We start from the raw sequence: 20,215 nt of genomic DNA on the forward strand, positions 1-20,215 counted from the left end.
CCTCAGCGCCGGCTTCTCCCGCAGGAACCTGCTGGTGAACCTGGGGCTCTTCGCCGCCGGCGTCTGGGTGGCCCGAAACCTCACGGACATCGACCTCATGGCGCCGCAGCCCGGCGCCTAGCGGCGGCGGTGAGTCCGGCCCGAGCCCCGGCGGGGCTAGAACCTGAGCATGCCGTAAAGATTAGAGCGAGTTCCCTTTTACAAGTTTAACTTGCCGCAGGCTAATTTCATAGACTAGGCTAGAAACAGTATTGCTTAACTCCGTTTAATTGCAGAGCCGGGAAAGAAACGCACCTCTGGGGCAGAAGAGTTTGCCCTCCCTGTAAACGAGGACCAGAAGAGATGCGTTTAGCCGTCAAGAGTGCCAATGCCCTCGTGGGGCATCATCTACTCTGGTCTGCCGTAGAGCTGCTACTCACACCTCAAAGCTGTTACTCTTGGAGCAAGGACAAGGGGTGGAAAGGCTTTTGGGTGTGAGAGGGAGAATTTATGTTCAATTCATCCTGCAAGGTACAAGGGGACGCGTTTTCTCATGAATGTGAAGCCCTTGTGCGTGAAATTTTCTTCTRTAGTGCCGTCTCACTGTTTAATTAAACATTAAATTTTGGGAAGAATGACATAACTCACTGGAATTTTATTTTTTAATAAGAAACTTCAGCTTACAAAAACAAAGTGTAAAAAGATTAAAGATTTACAAAAATCATAAAAACATGATTTATATTTCACACCTGAAAGAGAAAGGAACAAGTCCAGTCCTGGGTTGTAAGCAGGACACATCAGCTATTTATTTAAAGAAAAAACAAAACTGTAAAAAGCCCTAGGTAAACTCTAACCACCAGAAAGTTACATGGACAATGTTTGGACAAGATAAAGCTGGTACACTTACTGTAAAGGAATTATAGCTGGATATGGGAAGAAGCCATTTGGTGTTGCATAGCATTTTAGTGCCTTGGACTGAAATTACAATGTGCCAGGATCAACTTATAGTCCAGCTGTCAGTGGTGAAGCTGTTCAAGGGACAGTGAAAGCACTATATGAGGCTGACATGGGAGCCGTGTCTTTAACTCAATCAGATATGTTCTACTACAGCTCCCAGAAGATGCTATTTCTAGCGCAGAATAACTTCCCAGCCCTGAGCATTATGGCAGTATGACTGCAGCATGGCTTCAGATTCTTTGGACAGTTATGCACAGGTTTTTAAGATTAAGACATTCTTCTGAAGTAGCACTGCCTCCATATGTTGCAACTTAGAACTGCCCCCTCATCTGAACAAAGGAGAAACTTACTTCATTACTGAGTAGGAAACCAATTTAAAGAATGCTGTTTTCCAAATGGGTATTTTAACATCCTGTAAAGAAACTAAGTTCTGAAGTATGAGTAGTTCAAGTCATGCAGAGACACTTTCTGCAGGAAAAGGGGATTAATTGGAACATTAAGACATATTATAGTTAATCTTAGTTTTGATTTAGAACACTAATCTCCTCCTGAGGCCTGGGTTCAGGCAGGGGGCAGTTCATGCAATTAAGTATGTAAGGCAGCCATAGGTGACTTATTGGATGTTGTCTTAACAAACCTTGACTAAAATAAAAGCTGCTGAACCTGCAATTAGGAGCAGTGCTTCAAGTGCATTTGCACTGAGCTAGAGACAGCTGGACAGATTGCCAGAAACATTCAGTAATTAATTGGATTCTCTCTTGTCACTTGCTGCTGCCTAGGAGTGTCCTTGAAGCAAAGGCAGTCTCATTTATGAGCACAGCATGGCATACATCAGCTTAAGTTGTTAGTGACGTAAGTAGCAGAAACTTGAAACAGAAACTAGAGGCTGTTCTGACTTAAAGCCCCCACAGAAGTCACTGAAAAATCAGGAAACCCGGCCAAGCTCCAGCTTGGATCCTCACCCAAGAAAGCAAATCAGAATGCTACTGTTGTTTTCACAAGGGCTGCAGGGGATTTCATGTTGAAGGAAAACTGTTCATGTTCTGCCCAGCCTCTGCCAACAGTGCCCTTCCAACAATCTCAACTTAGAGCAGGATTAACTTTTTAAAGTGCTGAAGATTAGCTTTAATTCTGCTCTAACTCAAGTCAACAGTGAAGCTTCCAAGGCATTAACAGAAGTTGCGTCTTCCTCCGCAGCAATCTACCCAAGCCTGTCACACTGCAAGGGAGCTTGTCTAGGCAACACTCCCCTCAGAGAAGCTATTTTAACAATCCTGAGCATTTAAAGTAAGTTTGTTTTACGGAAACAGGAAAGGCAGGCTTGTAAAAAAAAAGCTTTACTGGAAACAAACGTATCCACTTGTTCCTTTCCTATAAACTACTCAGGTAAACATACAGAAGGCTGTGGCTTAAAGAATTTGTGATTGTTTAACTAAAGCTGAAGTAGGAGAAAAATGGGACTGCGTTCTGTTTCAAATGGGCTCTAGATTGCCAGTGGCAAGTTACTGTAGTCGGCACGTCTGATAAATGACAGAAAACCTTGTTTACACGTGGAAATCTGTGGTTCACCTTGCAGCAGTAAGCATAGGTGCCTTAAGGGCCAGGCCAAGTAACTTCATTTAATAAGTCTTAGAGTGAAGATGACACTTGCAATGAAATGTCATTCCTACATCAGAGGTATTGAGTTATGCAGACTAAACGCTACAGCAATTGTGCAAAAGGGAAGGAGTCACATGGGTGTTTATCCTAACTTGGTGCACTCTTGAGTGGAATTTGAGGCTGACAAGAGCCTGTGGTAGCATTACTTATCTGCATACCTCAAGCTTGCCCATGCTATAATACATTCCTAAACCTTGTCTATCCACAAATGGTGCACGGATTTAATTTTACTAACGCAGTTGTAACAGTACAAATTATCCCCGAAGTACAGATATGGTTATATAAAGAAATAAGGCTAGCCTAAGTGGGCACTTAGCTCTGCCCATGTTGAAGGAATGTGTGTGTTCCTCTTGAGCAGAAGCAACATTCAAAAGCTGCACATTCCCATAATCAGATGCTCATACAGAAAGTGGCTGCAAAGCAGGAACAGAATGAGATAGTGTAGTTAAGGAACGGAGGCTTTTTCCACCCCAGTTTCCACAAAGTTCTAGTTTGACAAGTTTAGGACCCAGCACCCACTGTTTAGTATGGAAAAATCCAATTCCTTCCTGCCACCTCTATTGGAAGTATGTTGCCAAGACTAAAAAATACAGATCAAATCTATGTAAAGTCATTAACTGTATCTTTCCTTTCTCACTTTTAGTTATACAAAGCATTTACAGTGACATTGTGGGCTTTAAGTAGGTAGCTCCTTTTTAAAAAACTTGAGAGTTTTGTATACTGTTCCTTAGGAACCGTAATATTTAATGGAAAAGCACCATTGATTTTGCCAGTATGAAATTACTGATCAGAGAAGTTTTTGCCCCAAAACCACTAGGAGCTTGCTGCTAATGAGACTGCATTTGGATTTTGTCATCTATCTCTGCCTGCAAAATATGCAATCCTCCGATACACAAGGTCCCTTCATCAAACACTTCCTGTGTCCCCTAAACTTAGATCACAGCTTATTGCTGTGGTCAGCTTGGCTTTGTTAACTGGTTGTTTCATTCTTCCCAACTCATTCCCTATCCCCAACCTGTACAAAATCAGTAGTATGGCAGTTCAAGAAGAACCCTAAAGGTACAGCAGTTTGCTGCAACTGCAATGCATTCCGTATCATGCACAAGCTTCAAAACAATAAATAGTTAACAGTGGTTAAAGTCAGTCTTGGGCCCATTGGGCTGGTCATTTCTTTCCTTCTGGAAATGTACATTGCAAACAACGCATTTTTAAGAAGACTTGTTTAAGAACTCTTTTCAAAGTATTTTGGCCCACCGTAAAAAGTTATCCTTGAAACAAGTGGAACCCTTACACACACACACGCACAAAATAAAATAAGCACAATGGAAGGAGTGGCCTAAAGGCATACCCCTAAAATCAACTAAGACAAAGAATCACAAGTTGGTACAGGTAACTAACATATGTAGCTTTTGATCATTTGAACTGTGCTGTGGTTTTACAAATTTAAAAGCTTGCTAGAATGCTTCACATTCCCATCTGCAATAAACAGGTATCAATATTAATGTAATAGACACCAAAAAACCCACTTGATTGAGGTTTTATATTCCCACAGGCAATACATTCCCTACCTAAGTCCTTCCTATCTGATCTCAAACCAGTTGAAGGGATTAGAGACACACAAAAAGGCAGTGTTCAGAGAAGGTGCTTGGATTTTACACCTCACTCTTGAAGCACAGACACTTAGCCACCTTAAGCACCTGTACCTGTTTCGTATTAAATTTATGCAGGCATTACCATGGCATGTTTTTACTTACACATGTGGAAGTGTGTGCTACATTGCTAAGCAGAAATCTGTGCAAACACTACCATGGTAAAGGGAACTATATTTTTTACTTCATAAATCAGCAATTATCATTAGATTTATACCAGAAGGTCCTTTCCAAAGCTACTGCTACTCTACCAAAAACCCTGCTGGAGTTTTTATTCCTTGCTCTATGCAGGCTCATTGTACAGAAGGTACATGCTTTGACAGACATCRTTTTACTGACCTGACTGGAAGGGGCCTGAGTGACGTAAGAAAATTAAGAAGCCAAATCCAATCTGCCTTTGAACAAATTGTTACTTGAATTCTTACAAATACAGAGATTTCAAACATATAACACTAAAATACTAGCTTCTGAGCTTGCTGGTAAACTTTTTAATTCACATACAGATACAAAATGTAAAAATGTCAGTGATACTGAGAGTACTTGTGAAAACACACAGATCTGTTTGTGGCTTCAGTCATGACAGGGGAATTAAAGACTTTTTTCTCAAACATTTCTGTCCCATGCAAAATGTAACTGGATACAAGGCACCAAATCTAGAGGATCGTAAAAAATTAGTTCACAAAGTTGTATTGGCAAGTATACTAATCTCCCCCTCTTCTCTCTTCCTTACGTAGTTTTCATTCTGCAAAGTATACAGTCAACTTCTGTAGCTCATCCTGGGGTAATCTGGTAACAGCCAAAAGTTTCACTGGTCTCTTCTCTCTCATTGGGATGTAAACAAACATTCAGGCCCAGGGACTTTACAGTCAATAAAAGAGTTTCTAAATTACCACCAAGACGATATTTATGCTAGAAACCTTGCCTTCTAAAAGCAAAAATAACTTCTGATAGCAAGTCCATAGGACACACTTAATGATTTTACCATTTCCAATTTTATTCCTACACTCAAATAATGTCTGGAAGTCCTGAAGTCGGGGTGGTACTGCCACCCAGAAAAGTTTGACGTCAAGCATTTAGTATGTATTATTCCATTTACTGCCTCATATTGACAACTCCAAAGTCAGACCAAGAATTGCTCTGGTCAGAACTAATGGGGGGGGGGGGGGGGGGGGGGGGGGGGGAGGGAGGGGAAGAACATCACACACTACCAAAATTGTTTTTTCAGTGCTTTGCAGAGAAACTGTTTTTGCAGTGTGCATAGTTTAATTTGGGAATGTAGGCAGTAAAAGGGTAACACAAAGGCAAATACAGGTAACTAACTTGCTAGTGGAGTAAAGTTGGCTAAAATATTTTCCAGCTACTACAGCAGATGATCATACTGGCCATGAATTTATACATTTAGATTCTTCAATTTTAAAGACACAAACTGAGTAAAGTGTTTAATTATGAGTTGAACAGAATAAGGACATGTTGAGAACAGCCCTTTACCAAAGGCTGCAAATTCATGAGCTTAAGAGTCTGTCAAGTGTACAGTGACTTCCTACACCTTCAGAAGATAACTTGCAAATGCCAAGAACCTACCACTTGCTCTAAGTATCTCTCAAAGCAAGTGACTCCTCGTTACAGGACCAGACTCCCAGCACAGGAGAGAATGAACAGTGGCGACAATTTGGTGCGCTGTTCTCATGGTATTAGATTAGCMTTAGTAGCTGCTCCAGAACCCTGCAAGTTTGGTTATGCATGGTACAACAGGGACCTTTTGCAAATAGTCTAATCAAGTCAAGTCTTGGTACAGAGCAAACTTGTTTAAGTTTGTTGCTTGTCTTTTTTTTTTTTTTTTAAATGGGTATTTAGTCTGTTTTAACAGTCCTTAACTGAGAAATTGCAGCTATATACACAGAAACAAATTCTGCTCTCAATTGCACCAAATTAAGGTTCTGATCTTGCAGACACTTCACTTGCAACTCAGCTGCGGCCACTGAAATCCACGCATGAGTTAAGTTACATCATCTGCTTACGTGTTTGCAGAAGCAGCGCCTAAATCTGGAATTATTCTAAATACGCGTCAGTGTATACGCGTCAGAGGGACAAAGTTTGCCTTCTAGGCTACCCTTTGTCAGGCATTCACTTAGGTGGGCTTCACTGTAATTGCAAGTACTATATTCGTCTTATTGACTTGAGGTAAACTTCCAATCAGAATTTCTGGCAAACAGGACACTATAAAACAGTGTCCACCATGGAGGGAACATTGGGCTATGCTTATATAAAGAAGCCTGCAGTAGACAAATATAAACCAAACAGCATAAAAAATGCTATACGCTATCGCTTCCAAATAAAAGCTAAATATTACAGAAACCTCACAGTGTTGGAAAAAGCAAGTTTACTTTGAAGTATAATTAATTCCTTCCCTATCAGGGCAATCATTTTTCTGACTGCAGTATCTCCACATCTCAGCACAACTAGGCTAATGTCACATGGAGAGGCCACTAATGTCAAAAGATGTCAACAGCAAATGCTATGAAATCTGCTTGGGAAATCAGATGCACCAATGGCTAACGGTACACTCCCAGCTCCCCGTTCCCCTCTGCGACCTACTCAATTCAAAGTGACAACTGTATTACTACCTGAATTCAAATGTTAATGCAAAACACTCAGTCAAAAGATGAGCATTCATAGTGAAGAGTCTCAGCTCACTGCAGTAACAACTAATGCTGCATTATGGTTTGCCTTTATATCATGTTTTTATACAAACAGGGCTAGCATGGCTAAGAGATTCAGAAGGTGAACACGCCGTTTGGTAGTCATAGTAAGCCATGACCATCTTTTAGAAAAACATAATCCTCTTAAAGGGTGGATAGGCCTGGAAGGACAGATGCATGGGGAAAAACACCAGTTTTCCCTTCCACCTCAGAGATTACTAAAAAGGCATTGTTAAACACCATTTTTCTTTTAATTTTCCTTTTGAGACATGTAGTCTTCTCAAAGCAAATGCTTTGCTCTAGCAACAAATCTGTCATGCTTGTAAGTAACTGATAATCACAAGTGCTTGATTTTGATTGTTTCATGAATGTCAACTTCTACCTGCGCTGAACCCAAATCAGCCTCCCCTGCACTCACTGGAGTCACACCTACTTTTACTGGATTTTAATTTGGCCTGTTGCATTTTTATTAGTTTTATTTTCTGGTTGCACAAAAAATAAAACTACCTAGTAAATACACAGATACACAGACATTCATAGGAAATCCTTTCAGACCCTGCTACATTTAGAAAACCAAAACCAAAACTTGTCATCAGTTCCCATAGGACTGTTTCAAACTGTCTTGTCTCCCAAAATAAGAGTATATGATTTCAAAATTATATATAATTGCCAAAAAGATTGCCAAAGTTTTTGTAGGTTCAAAAAGCAGCCTGTTGCTCAGACATACAGGAAACATCTAAGAAAGGACAAGACTGTTGTTTGCTGTGCTCCTCTGTGCATGGCTGAAGTGATTAACGGCAGCCAGAGAAGAAAGTCTGATTTGCCCATATGGCAGGAAATTAAAAGTTGCAGTAGTGACAGTAGAAAGAGAGGAATGGTATTTGGGAAACTTACCTCTTCACCTCTCCAACAATAATGTAGGGTTGTCAGTTTATGTCTGATGGGTAAATGCTGACAAGAATAAAAGGAGAAGAGGGAGGGAGAGAAACACAATTTCAGAACTTCTCTACCTGAAAAGTGAATCAAAATTTTTGAAGAACCTCATACTTTTAGAGGGCTTCACCTTCAACCATTTAAAAAAATCCCATCAAGATTGGAAGAGGTCATGTCTCTTTGCAGTCACATATTCAGATTTGATTAAAATATGAAATGTGAACAACCAAACCTCAAATTATAAAAACATCTGAGATGCAATTGTAGGCTGAGAAGTGACTATACATGGTCAGCTTAGGCCCTATGTTTCTCATATGATTCTAAAATCAAGATTATTACAAATAGATTTTTCTGGTAGACTTCCAAACTCAACATGGAACTTGAGAATTAAACTGGATTTGTTCCTTCAGTAGAAATAAAGACCTCACAGGCTAAATTCTACTCAGTACATCTGTGCAACCTCACTGCCTTCAGTCAGTTTGGGCCATATGCGACACTGGAGTTAAAGAGCATTTCCATTTGTACAGAAGCAGGAACAGAATCCAGCTCTGTCTCCCACTGTTGTGGTATTACTTCCACCCTGTTCCCCTGAGGAAAACAAGCCATACTTGTAAAAGTGCTAGTCTGCCAGTGTAAGTTGCCTCCACACCAACTGCTTCTACTATCAGAGCTGTGCAAGCCAGGGCTCAAACTTCATTAGAGCCCTGACGAGCGAAGCTATGCCAGCAGAAGCCTGCGTTATGGGCTTTGTTTTTACTGCCACTGTAAACAGATATGACTCTGAACACACACACACACAGGTAAATGCCTGTTTTATCACAGGGTGATTTTTTTTTTTTTTTTAAACACACTTTCTCCAAAGCAGAACTGTTTTTAAATCACATTCCAAGAGAATTTAGCTGCCAATTCAGTTCAGCCTAAGGAATAAACCATCAAGTGTGCATACAGCGCCAATAACACTGAGAAAAAGAGCTGCTGACAAAGATTGTCAGTCATGGGCTTGCCCTCAACTGCTGGCAAAGAGACTGGTATCACAGAGATAGCTGAGGTCTGGGGGAACATTTTCTCTGGTAGAAGATCATTAAAGATTTCTCCAGCGAGAACGGCTTGTAAGACAGCCAAATCCATCTATTCAATCTATTCTGGAAAACATTCGAATAAATACATGGGGAGTGACCGTGTGATTCAAAGCCTGGAAATCTGATTGACAAACAGAATGACAATTAAAGGGGAGGGCACTATACCTGTTCCTTCAGGAGGTTTATCAGCATTACCAGGTACTGAAGGTTTTGGGAAGCCAGTTGAATGCTTCTGTTTCCTGGTTGTGCTCATTGTTACATGCCTTAATCAATTCCTTTTTGATAAAAGATTAATGATACTAAGCATCAAACTTTCTCTCTTTGTTTTGTGGGAACAATTTAACACCTTTAAAAACAAGATTCTGATTACAATCTTATGTGACAGAACCGCACAGCTTGATAGACTTTTCCAGACCCTGGGTGGCAAACATCATGATCTGATCCATTCCTGCAGCGGGCCTTTTTTCCTATAAAGAGGAAAGATGTGAACACCCATGGTTTTAAAAAACTGAGACTGTTGATTGAGTTATAGTGCTTCCCATCATGGGAATGTCAGTCTTCTGTCCTTATCGCTGTTTTTGGACGGCACCTGAGCTTGGAGTTGTTTTTCTGAGATTCCTGCTTTGCCCTGCACTGTTCTTTGAGTGTAAAAAAGAATGTAGGCCTGGGTTTTGCACACCTCCTCCACACTACATACATTCAGTTTGGAGTCATTGCAGTGGACCCAAAAACCTAGGAATCAAAGTGAGAAAGAGGACATCAGTAAGGGAGACATCATTCCTTCTGATTGTATTTTGGAACTGTTCATAGGAGACATCCACAGAGAAACAAGGTTATGCAGGAGAAAAGGCATCTTTACCTTTTCCTTATAGATACTTTGGAAAGGAGTTTCTAATAAGGAAAACGTTTATACTATTTCTGTGCTGTTAACACAGTTTAGAAATATGAAATCATAGTTCAACCAATTGTAAATTTTGGCACAAGAATTTCACTAAGAAAATAAAAATTCCCTGGATATAGCCAATTTGTACCTCTTTCTCCGTAAGTTAGAAGGCAGAATCAATACTAATCTAGCTGCAGAAAGGGACTGCTGGAAATTCATAAAAACCCTGCGGATGTTATTCATGAATAGTCCCTGTCCAGTTTTGAAACACTTTGTTTATCTCATCATCCCAGAGATACTGAAAAAAAAGACACCCAGCTGGAGCAGCTCCACAGAGTTACATAGCATAAGAAAACGAAGCATTCATGCTGTTAACAGCAAGCAATAAAAGGCATCCCGAAGGGCTACAAACCAAAGAGCAGCAACCTGTGGTCTTTGTGCGAAAAAAGAAAACATGCTACTAGCAATACATTCTGGGAAACCGACTACCGAGTATCAGGAACCTTGATTCCGAACAACTTTGATCGTAAAGCTTTACAGTGCACTATGTCTATGGAACAAAGTACGAGCTGCTTGAATTTGCTTCCCCCGTAATAAGGCACACGCACCTCCCTCTGTGTTGTAGCAATATGCTGTGTAGTGTCCTGAGCCAAACCCTTTCCCGTGATGCATCACCACAGCGGAGAGGTCATAGACAAAGGTCTCTTTGTCAAGAGAGGAGAGAGAGTCCCTGCAGCAGTAAGGTTCCATGTTTAATACCTGGTCAAAGAGGACATGGACCCCAATCTTCTCACGGTGATTACGTTCAGACCACCTGCAAACACAAGTGCATGAATAAAAGACTCAGGATGCCTCTTCTTGACGGTGATAGAGGGCTGCGGAAGCGCAGGAACGGAAGACGCACAGAAAACTAGTCACTGCTGAGCAACTTTGAAGAGCTTTCATTGCTAGGGTCAAGCAGGCACTACATAAATATATTTTTGAGATTTATAATGGCCAAACACAAAGAAAGCCAAACATCTATTGTGACAGTCAAACAGTGTTTAAAGTACTCAATTATATAAATATAATCCCCCCACATCTCACAATTGCTTGCACTAACGATTTTAGAAACTTTTCATAATATTTGTAACTTCCTCTGCTACATTTTATTCAATAGGTAAATGCATAATATTGGTTAAGCTATCACAGAGTTCCAACTTCAACAACCTCTTCATTCAACAGATCAGTTCATCCTTCTCATAGCCACTGTTTCAAGTTATCTGCAAATTTAGACAGAAATTATTGAGTATGACTCAAGGGAATCGGTGTTAATTTTTACAGCTTCTTATATTGTGTGTACTAGAGAATGCACTAAGAACAGGCTGCTGATTTTAATTTAAGTTCTACTCTGAGAAGGTATCAACACATCTGGTTTGGGTAAAATGTTTATACATGTGCACCTCCCAGAGAGTGAAAGAAATTACTGGCCCACACTAATCAGTTCTTTCCCAAAAAACAGCAGCAATGCAATTGCTAGACACCGTGCAAGGCAACCCACTCACCTGAATCGTTTAAGGTGCAGTCGGAGGACCTGAGGTAGTCTGTAGATCATTAACTGCTTTTTAGCTTCACTCAGAACAAGAGGTTTAGGAGAAGACTTTCGCCGTTTGCCTACCAAAAGAAAAAAATCAAGGCAGAGAATGTTAGGTTGTAGATCATTTGCAGAAGGGGAAAAAAAGCACATTATGAACTCTTTTTTTCTTCCAGTAGCAATAGTCCAGCTCACTGTAAGATGTGCTCATAGAATGGAGACAGAAGTAAACATTACTTAAGCATTCCTTCACAGAGGAGGAATTTCTTGGATCAAGAACAACTTGTTTAAAAATACTTAAACTTTTTTATTTTTGTGATGCTCAGGAACACACAATCAGTTATCAGCTTCAAGCTGCTCCTGCTGACATTTTTGCTCTGAGAAATACAACAGAAATAGTAATAGAGAGCTAGGGCCAAAGACTTTCAGGGTTGTAGGAGTTTCAACAGGTGAACTACCAGCACACAAATAATACCAATTGGATCATAGTTTTCTAAAGCAATATGATGTCATTTATTATATCACTATGATAAAGCTTGTACTAGCAAGCTTCACTAGCTCAAGAACATTAATACAAGTCAGAGGAGAATGCTTTCAGCAAGGTTCCAACTCTAGAAGGAGTTCTGCCTGCCCAAAAAAGAAAAGCAACTGCTAAGCAGAAACTGGAAAAGAGGAAAAAAGGTTCCTCTTCTCAGCGAAAGCCTATTGCTCTTTCCAGGACAGTGAACATACGACTATACCAGGAGGAAGACAGGTGGTTTTCAGAGCTTCCAATAAGAAATGTACCTGTTAATTAGATTTCTGCACCTTACTGCACCAGTTGGGAACAGATGGGTTGCTCCTCCTCTATCATGTCTGACAAGCAGTGCCCCAATAGTTTTTGGCACCTACAAGCAGGCTGGTTGCTTTTCCATAAAATTTTTCATCTGGTTAATGTTTCCTTAGCTATTTAACACTGAAGTAACTGTTAAACTTCGGGCTTTCACCAAGAACCACAGAAAATAGAGTTAAGATGAAAGTTGCACTGAGTCATATTGACACTTTGTGAACATTATTTGTGAATAACAATCTGTTCAAACCGTATTTGGTTTTCCTTCAAGAACTTCCACAAGTTAACAGTTATTTCTTAGCATTTTGGGAAGATGTGTAGTAACAGATTCATTGTAAGCTGACAAACACAGCTCTACAAATATTTGCTATTTCAGCTGCATTGGTTGCAACATAAGTCAAATCATTTGAGTTTTCCTCCAAAATGGACGAACGTTTGCCATAAATACCTGCATGAAACAATTTCAAATTCAGTTTAGGCAAGTAACTTAGCTGCATGATTATACAGAAGGCTAAAGTTATTTTCAGAAATATAATGACCTTATAATCAGACCTACTACAGGAAAGCAGAAGTCATCTTCTAGCTGAGCATAGCAAAACACATGTATTCATGTAAATGGTAATATGTTAATGTGAGACTTCCAAAATAACATCAGTTCATCGCTTCCTGACAAAATGCTTAAAGAAAGATAGAAACCCTAACCTGGCAGCAGACCTTAAGCACTTTGCCTTTGTGGCTTCTGGTTAAAGGATTCAGTCAAGAATAGGCAGCACACAGCATACAGATAACTTGTTAAACATGCACGAAGAGTTTGAGAAAACTGTCCTCTTCTTATCACACGAAGGTTGAATAGCTTTCCCACCATACAGCAGAGATGAGCAAAGCATAAAGGATAAGGTTCCTTCTCTCATCTCTAAATCCAACGCCCCTCACCTCAAATTCTTACTGCAGTTGCCTCTCTCCCCAAAAACACAAGCAGAGAGAGCAGTTCTAAACAGGCTCATATTAAAACCTTAGCAAATTGTGCTGCTGAATGGCAGAGATGATAAAAGAACGACATAGATCCAAACTGGTGCCCAAAGGAGCAGAAGCTATCAACAGGAAGAAACAAAACAGCATGAGCAGTGAGGAAGAACACAGTTTTCATAGGCACATAGGTCACGATACTAGTTTTCAAACACACAAAAGGCACATTGGAAACCTCTCATTTGGAAAAAACAGACTGTGCTTCTAAACTGCAAAGATAGCAGCAGCATCTGACTTACTGTTGCATTGGTCGCATGCATATATCCTCCCTTCCAGAGCTTCAGTTTCTGTGAACTTGGCCAACATTTCTGTCAGCATGCACTCTGTCTGGTTAACAGGGACAATCCCTTTCTCAATAGAATGATAGCGCTCGGGAAATTCCAGGGAAAGATCCCAAAAGGGCTCAACGGTGTTGGATTTGTAGTTGCATGTTATACAGGTGACCTGGGAATGAAATGTTTATACACAAATGAAGTTATGTACACGTATACCTCCAGACAGACATTTACATTCACATCCAAATAGCAGGTTCATGCCCAAAAGGCAGTGCAGTTTCAGGGACATAAAAATGGTCTGGCAGTCAAGAGAAACACTTAGCTTTCAAACTGGAAATAAGTAGTCTGTCCCAAGCAAATAATTTAAACTTCCTTCTCAGTTCTCCACCAAATGGAGACAATATTCACCTTTATGGGATTCACTTTCTCAGATGAAGAACATTACAGGTATAATACTACTTCAGTTGGCTAACACACACTTTGGAACAGTTTTCTAATACAAAGAATACACATGAGCATTTATCATGCAATCTTCCTTCCTTAGTTTCTCTACTTTGCTTGCATATTTCAAAGTGCTATCTATAGGTCCTTAACTCTTTCATCTGCTAACTGTATAAATATTATTATGAATGGAGAAATTTGAAATGCACTTGTTTTCTCATGTCATCCCAAAGTACTAATAAATAAGATAGTAGAAGAGTTTTAAATTAAACTCAGAGGCAGCAGGTGAGAGCATTAAGAGGTAACAAAAATCAGAAAGCAAGTTATTTATACTGTATCATAGCAGTGAATAAATTACATTGATTCACAAACATCTTTGAGCTGTTAACAGAGATCTACCACTGAATCTAAAACACTGACCTTAGCCACGGCATATCATCTTCCAGAGCCAAGAGACACAACTGAACAAAGAACATTTAGTTAAGAAGTGCAAAAGAAGTTAATGCAATGTAGAGCTGATTCAAGAGAACCATGACTTTAGCCATTCCTTCCCTGAAAACCCAAAAGCTTTAACTTGAAAATACACTTTGTAATCTTTAAAATGCACATTAATTCTTATGAATGTTAATCTTGTTAAGACCAGCACCGAGAAAGATGATATAAATAGTAATGAGAATGCACACATTATATCCTTGTGGTTTGATCCTGCAAACCCTCAAGCATCTCAAATTATGCACACATTCTTTTCTCTTGGAAAGCAAAAGTAGCTGAGGGCTTTCAGAGACACATTGCGCTCTCAGGATCAGACTTTTGGGGAAAAACATGTTTCAGACAAGGGAACAGCACAAAACTAAGAAACCAAGCAGTGCGACAGGGCTGACACTTTCAACCCTTACAGAAACATATGTTAAACATGCTCGGTGTCTCAAAATGGCTTTCAAATGCCTGAAAAGAAAAAAAAAAACACCAAAATTGTCACAGACAGCTTGTGCTATAAAGAATAAGATGACTGCCTTCTCTGTCCTTCATCATATTCTTTCTAGCCATGGAAACAAAACCAGAAAAAGACAAAACAGATTACAAAGACACTTTATAAATCTTGTAACAACTTAAAACTGAAGGCCTAGAACTTCTTTACTGGTGCAGATCTCATCCTGCAGTGGCAAAAGTCAACCAATTTATGATACCATTAGACATGTGACAAGTACCGAAAATGCTGACAACCCCCACAGCAATCTAATTGATTTCAGTCTCAGGAGGCACTCCTAAAAAATTCCTTTCACGTATCCGGTGGTTCCTCAAGAAACAGCCTTTGATCCTTGGTGCTAAGAACGCCAATTGATTTCTGTGCAAAACCAGGTTCATACCTGACTGAGTAGCTGCCCGTGAAAAATGGTGTTCACCACCTTCAGGACCTGCTTGGTGAGCTTCCTTTGTGAGAAAGGGATGAGGATCCTGCGTTTCGTTCCTTCCGACTCCAGCTCCTGCTGCACTTTGTCTAACAACTCACATAGGAATTCCTGAGCGTCCTGCTGATCGTAACCTCGAAATGCTGGGATCAGACTCCACACAGAGTGCAGCATGGCAAATGGGGACACGAGGGCCCACTTGCCAGACCACATCACTCTGAAGAGGGTGTGCAATTCATGGCAGAGGGAGATGTGCTTTGAACTTGGTTCCTTGGGTTGTATTAGTTCTAAACTCCTGCTTATTGAGGAGCCACCATTTAAGCCAGCTGGCAAGCTCTGCATGCCATATGATCCTACTTTGTCAGTCTTTCCTGACTCATTAGCAGCAGATCCATTTGCCAATTTACCAGGCGTCCTAGACTTCCCATTCACAGTTTTGGCTAAGAGTTCTTCTGTTTCACAGAGATCAAGTGTCAGAAAACATTCTCTAAATTTCTGGAGGTGACTTAGCACTTGCAGAATAGAATTCATATAACATGTGTTTCCCAGATTCCTTAGACCCGTCACCCCAGGAGTCATCAGAGGCTTACGCCGGATGGAATAAAATTGTTTGAATCTGCTGCTCTGCATCCGCCTTGAGGTAGGGGAAGTGGTTGCCACCTCTCTGAACTTCCTTGGAATCAAGTTCTCTCTGTGCACATGAGACAGCAACCTTGCACTCTTCCTTGGAGGGGTGTTTGCTAGCTCCTCCAGAAGTTGTCTCTTCATCTCCTGCCGCCGCTGCCTCGCTGCTTCCTTCTTTTTCTCCAACTCTTCCATTTGTTTCTTTTGTTCTAATTTTAGCTGGCCTCTGGAGCTCTTATCAAACCAGGTCCGCAGCGCTTTTGTGAGCAAAGATTGGCGCCTGTGCCAGAGAGCTGTAAGCATCTGAGGTTGTCCCTGAGGGGTCCTTTGATGGCTGCACATGTCCTCTCCAAAAGCCATTGATCGCAATGTCCTACCACTTCTTGTTGATGGATCATGTTTTTGACTCCTAATTGCTGACAGAGAACTTCTTAGCAATTTCAGATCACCCTCCGGGTTATCATTCAAGACATAATCTTCACAAAGGTAACAAAAGACATAAAGATCATTAATTTCCATTGCCAATGGATGTCTGGTTTCTTCAAAGTGTTTAAGTGCATGTTCCTCAATGTACCTCCCACAGGCTACGTGGGAGCATTTCAGACAAGCCCAGATAGATTCTGTCGTCTGGCAGTCCACGCAGCGCCACTTCTGGGGGTTCAGGATAGAATGGTCCTGGGCGAGTCGTAGTCGCCCAACATGTTTGCATCTATCCATGTCTTACAGAAGTCTTCGCTGCTTTGACCTTGGAAGGTAAAAGAGAAGGAAAAAAAAAAAAGAAAGAAAAAAAATCTTAGAGCCATTACACATATTTAAAATGATCTCTTTTGTGCCGGATCTAAAGACCTATAAAGATATAGATGTCACGTCTTGTCAATTCCAACTGCAATACTTCTTCCACTGACTATATTATTTGTGTGCGCAATTTTTTTTAAAAGCAGTTTTTAGTACCATTGAAAGATATTGGATTGACAAGCTCTGCAGACTAAAACTGTCTATCTGCCTCCTAAGGACAGCCCAGACAGCTGCCAGCGAGCCTTACCCAACCTGGATGACTGGCTTCACAGAGAAAAGATTAATTCAGTCCACACACCCATTTGATCTTTAGCTGCCTTCCTGAAGTTGTTACATACAAAATGAATTTGGAATTGGAATGCATGCTACCAGAAACGAGACTGAGGTTACCAATTTTTCACAGAAGCCACAAAAAATCAGATAATTGTCACAATCAGAACTAGTCTATATGCAATCTGCAAGTCCACAGGCTCTATATCCTACTCTAGATTTCTCCAATTTCCCACACCCTCCCAAACATTTTAATGTTTAAAAAAAATCAGCAGAAAAGAAATGAAATGCATAATGCTGTGTTATAGTAAACCTAATGTAATGTCCGTATTCTTGCAAAATGTGTACATGTTTGCATGAACGCATACATAAACATGAAACGTAATCGATTTACTGAATTTTTATATTGTGACTGAAGAGAAATCAAAGTAGGGACACTAGAATTCTAAAGAGCCAAAAGCTTTCACTTTGTATCCAACGTCCATATGTTTTATAAATGATATTCAGTTGTACAGAGAGCACAAGCAAAACAACATTCCTCATGCCAGCAATGTAGTTTCTTTTGTATAGTCCCTTCAATTTTCTGATACAACTGAAAAAGCCGAGGGCACAGAAACAGCACCCAGATTCATTCACTCACATACACTACTCACTGAGTCATGCTTAAACATTCCTTCCTTCGCGACGTAATGTCCAGGGCCTGAAACATCCCCATTTCAGCCAAAGGAGCCTTGGCAGTTCTTCGAGAATTTAATTACTACTTAAATCTTCATCGTAAGGCAGCACAGCTTCAAAGCCCTAGAGAGAGAATATTCTTGTGATGCACATAAACAAACTAAGAAACCTAGCACGGTTGCTTTTGAACATGATTAATCCCCGCAATGTAAGAGCTACTGCAGCGAACACGTTTATTACAGAGAACAGAATTAGCTGGAAGCCAAAACATGACTGCACCCAGGAACCCCAATACTTGGATGTAAGGAAATGTCAAATGGAAGAGGCACTCCGGAATTTCATTCTTCTGCTTTCATTCTCTGATAATCTATAAATCTGCTGATCACATGTAGCCTCTTCATCGCAAGTCTTTTGTAGTGGACGACCCACCATATGGCAGGGAAAAAAATCTGAGCAAAAGAAAAAAMTGAGCAAAAACGTGCATCTCCTGTGATCACTTTAATTTTGGCTGCTTCAATAACTTGGTGAGAGAAGGGAGATGAGATGGGGGAAAAAATCTGTCCTGAATTAAGCTTCATTTCTAGATGATTTTTCAAACAATAAAAATGAAATAATGAATTGTTGTCAAGTGTGAACCACAACAAAATAAGAACTACAGAGAAAAAAAAATAGGAAAAACCTGCATTTTGCCAATAGCAGAAAAAACTATAAAAACGTATCTGTTGTAATAATCCAAGAAAAGAGTAAATTAACTTGCTTGCGCATCTATGACTATAGAACTTCAATATAATACAAAGTAGTGATAGGAGGGACAGCAGTAATATGCACAAAGCGATTACAGATGTCACAGATCTGGCATATAGAACACTTAGTTAAAGAAAAAAAAAATCACTTTATGAGGGGCAGAGTTTAACATAACTAAGGAAATAGCACACTTTCCCAAAGCTTTAAGACAAGCATTGAACAGTTGACTATAAACGGTATGCGGAAAACACATCTGACCAAGCTACGAAAACACATTATTAGTTGTCCTAAAATTATGCAAATTTACTTTAATTACTTTTTTTCCCCAGGGACACTGCTGCTAAAGATGGAACCTGTTAAACAAAAATCAAACCTTTTCTATTCTTTAACTCTCTTCTCTTTTAGATTAAAGCAGGAGAAGTGGCCTCTTCAGAATTCATCTCAATATTGCGATTCTGCAATGCCTAAATAATTATTTTTGTTGCTTATTTGAAACAGTTCTAAAATTTGCTACACCTCTCATTTGGACTACATTCATTCATTCACAAATCSTAGAACCTGGAGAGGCACTTTTGGAAATGCCCAAATAAACAAAAGACTGATTGGGTCCCCTCCTTCCAAGTTGGAAACATTCCTCCCTACCTTTCTCCCACCTTCCTCTCTGACCTTTTTCTCCCCCTTCTTTATTTTTCTGCTCAAGTCTTGATGCAAAATTGTGGAATAATCCTGTCTAGTCTTGGTGAGACCAAGTGGCATAGATTCCAGCTTGAAAGAGTATAGACACTATGGTAACATTGACAGCCTTCATTTACATAAAAGAATACTAATTATGTTGTATCATCAACATCTGTGATTCTGCTCACTGCCATATGCGACAGTGTTGGGAATTTAACCCTTGAGTCTCACCAATGTATCCAAGATTGGTGCCATGTTACAAAAAAATGGGCCTTATAAATACCATTTTCTAGAGTCTGATTAAACAGCTGCCAAGTGCAGTCACTCACCAGCTCCGCAAGGTCTCAGGACACAGTATTTTCAAAAAGCACTGAATTTATCCTCAATTTCCAAGGGAAAAAAAAAAAAAAAGAAACAATGCTGATATGCTGCTACTTTCAGCTGGGTAACAGGCTACAAGGAAATCAATCACACACCAGATACAGTGCATTAAAGAATCATGTTTAACAATGAAGTAGGCTGTCAGTATATAAATTATAAGCTTTTTGTCTACTGCTTTTGCTTTTCCTGTGTGGGCCAGCAAGATTTCCTGTTTAAAAAAAGGAAAATAATTTTAACTTTGGTCAGTTAACAAAGCAGCTTTGTTACACCTCAACTCAGTTATTCTCAGTGCAAAAGCATCTTTGATACTGCATGTAATATTCCCCACCTGTTTCTCTTTACATATCTACGGATACTTCCCTTACAGATCTAAGCCCTATGAACAAATATCAAATAAATTAAGCTGCTCCGCAAGTTAGAAATAAGCAGTGCTTATTTAACTCAAACCACTTAAATCATACATCTTTTCAACTTCCTCCTTCTGAAATGGTCCTCAAATAAAATCTCTTACTTTCCATCAGTGTGGTTTTAACGTCAAAACTAAGAAAAAAGAGCAGCCTGCAGACACGTGCAAGCCGTCCGAGCATCTGCATTGCTCACTACCACGTTTTGTAGGCTAGGTTTCCACGCATCTGCCAAGGGTGCAGTCTGGGCTTCAGC

At 40.0% G+C, this 20,215-nt stretch overlaps 1 protein-coding gene across 4 annotated transcripts in view; it reads right to left on the bottom strand.

Moving 5' to 3' along the window:
* Nucleotides 1-6,068: 6,068 nt before the first annotated feature.
* Nucleotides 6,069-20,215, bottom strand: part of USP49 (ubiquitin specific peptidase 49) — a 29,029-nt gene continuing 14,882 nt past the window's right edge. The window contains exons 3-9 of one of the 4 annotated variants that reach the window (XR_003255957.1): nucleotides 17,734-17,878; nucleotides 15,350-16,760; nucleotides 13,506-13,710; nucleotides 11,383-11,491; nucleotides 10,447-10,652; nucleotides 9,121-9,687; nucleotides 6,069-7,894 (exon numbers count right to left, since the gene is read on the bottom strand). Coding sequence is in view for 3 of the 4 variants with exons in the window: in XM_026081205.1 (XP_025936990.1) it covers nucleotides 9,497-9,687; nucleotides 10,447-10,652; nucleotides 11,383-11,491; nucleotides 13,506-13,710; nucleotides 15,350-16,732 (2,094 nt within the window). In the remaining variant the exon portion in view is untranslated. Of the gene's footprint in view, nucleotides 9,688-10,446; nucleotides 10,653-11,382; nucleotides 11,492-13,505; nucleotides 13,711-15,349; nucleotides 16,761-17,733; nucleotides 17,879-19,503; nucleotides 19,543-20,215 lie in introns of those variants that run through there. The other 3 variants (XM_026081205.1, XM_026081197.1, XM_026081218.1) reach the window with 3 other exon arrangements.

The sequence above is a fragment of the Apteryx rowi genome, unplaced genomic scaffold (genome assembly GCF_003343035.1).
Source record: "Apteryx rowi isolate R43461 unplaced genomic scaffold, aptRow1 scaffold_1162, whole genome shotgun sequence".
In the NCBI taxonomy this organism is placed as follows: Eukaryota; Metazoa; Chordata; class Aves; order Apterygiformes; family Apterygidae; genus Apteryx; species Apteryx rowi.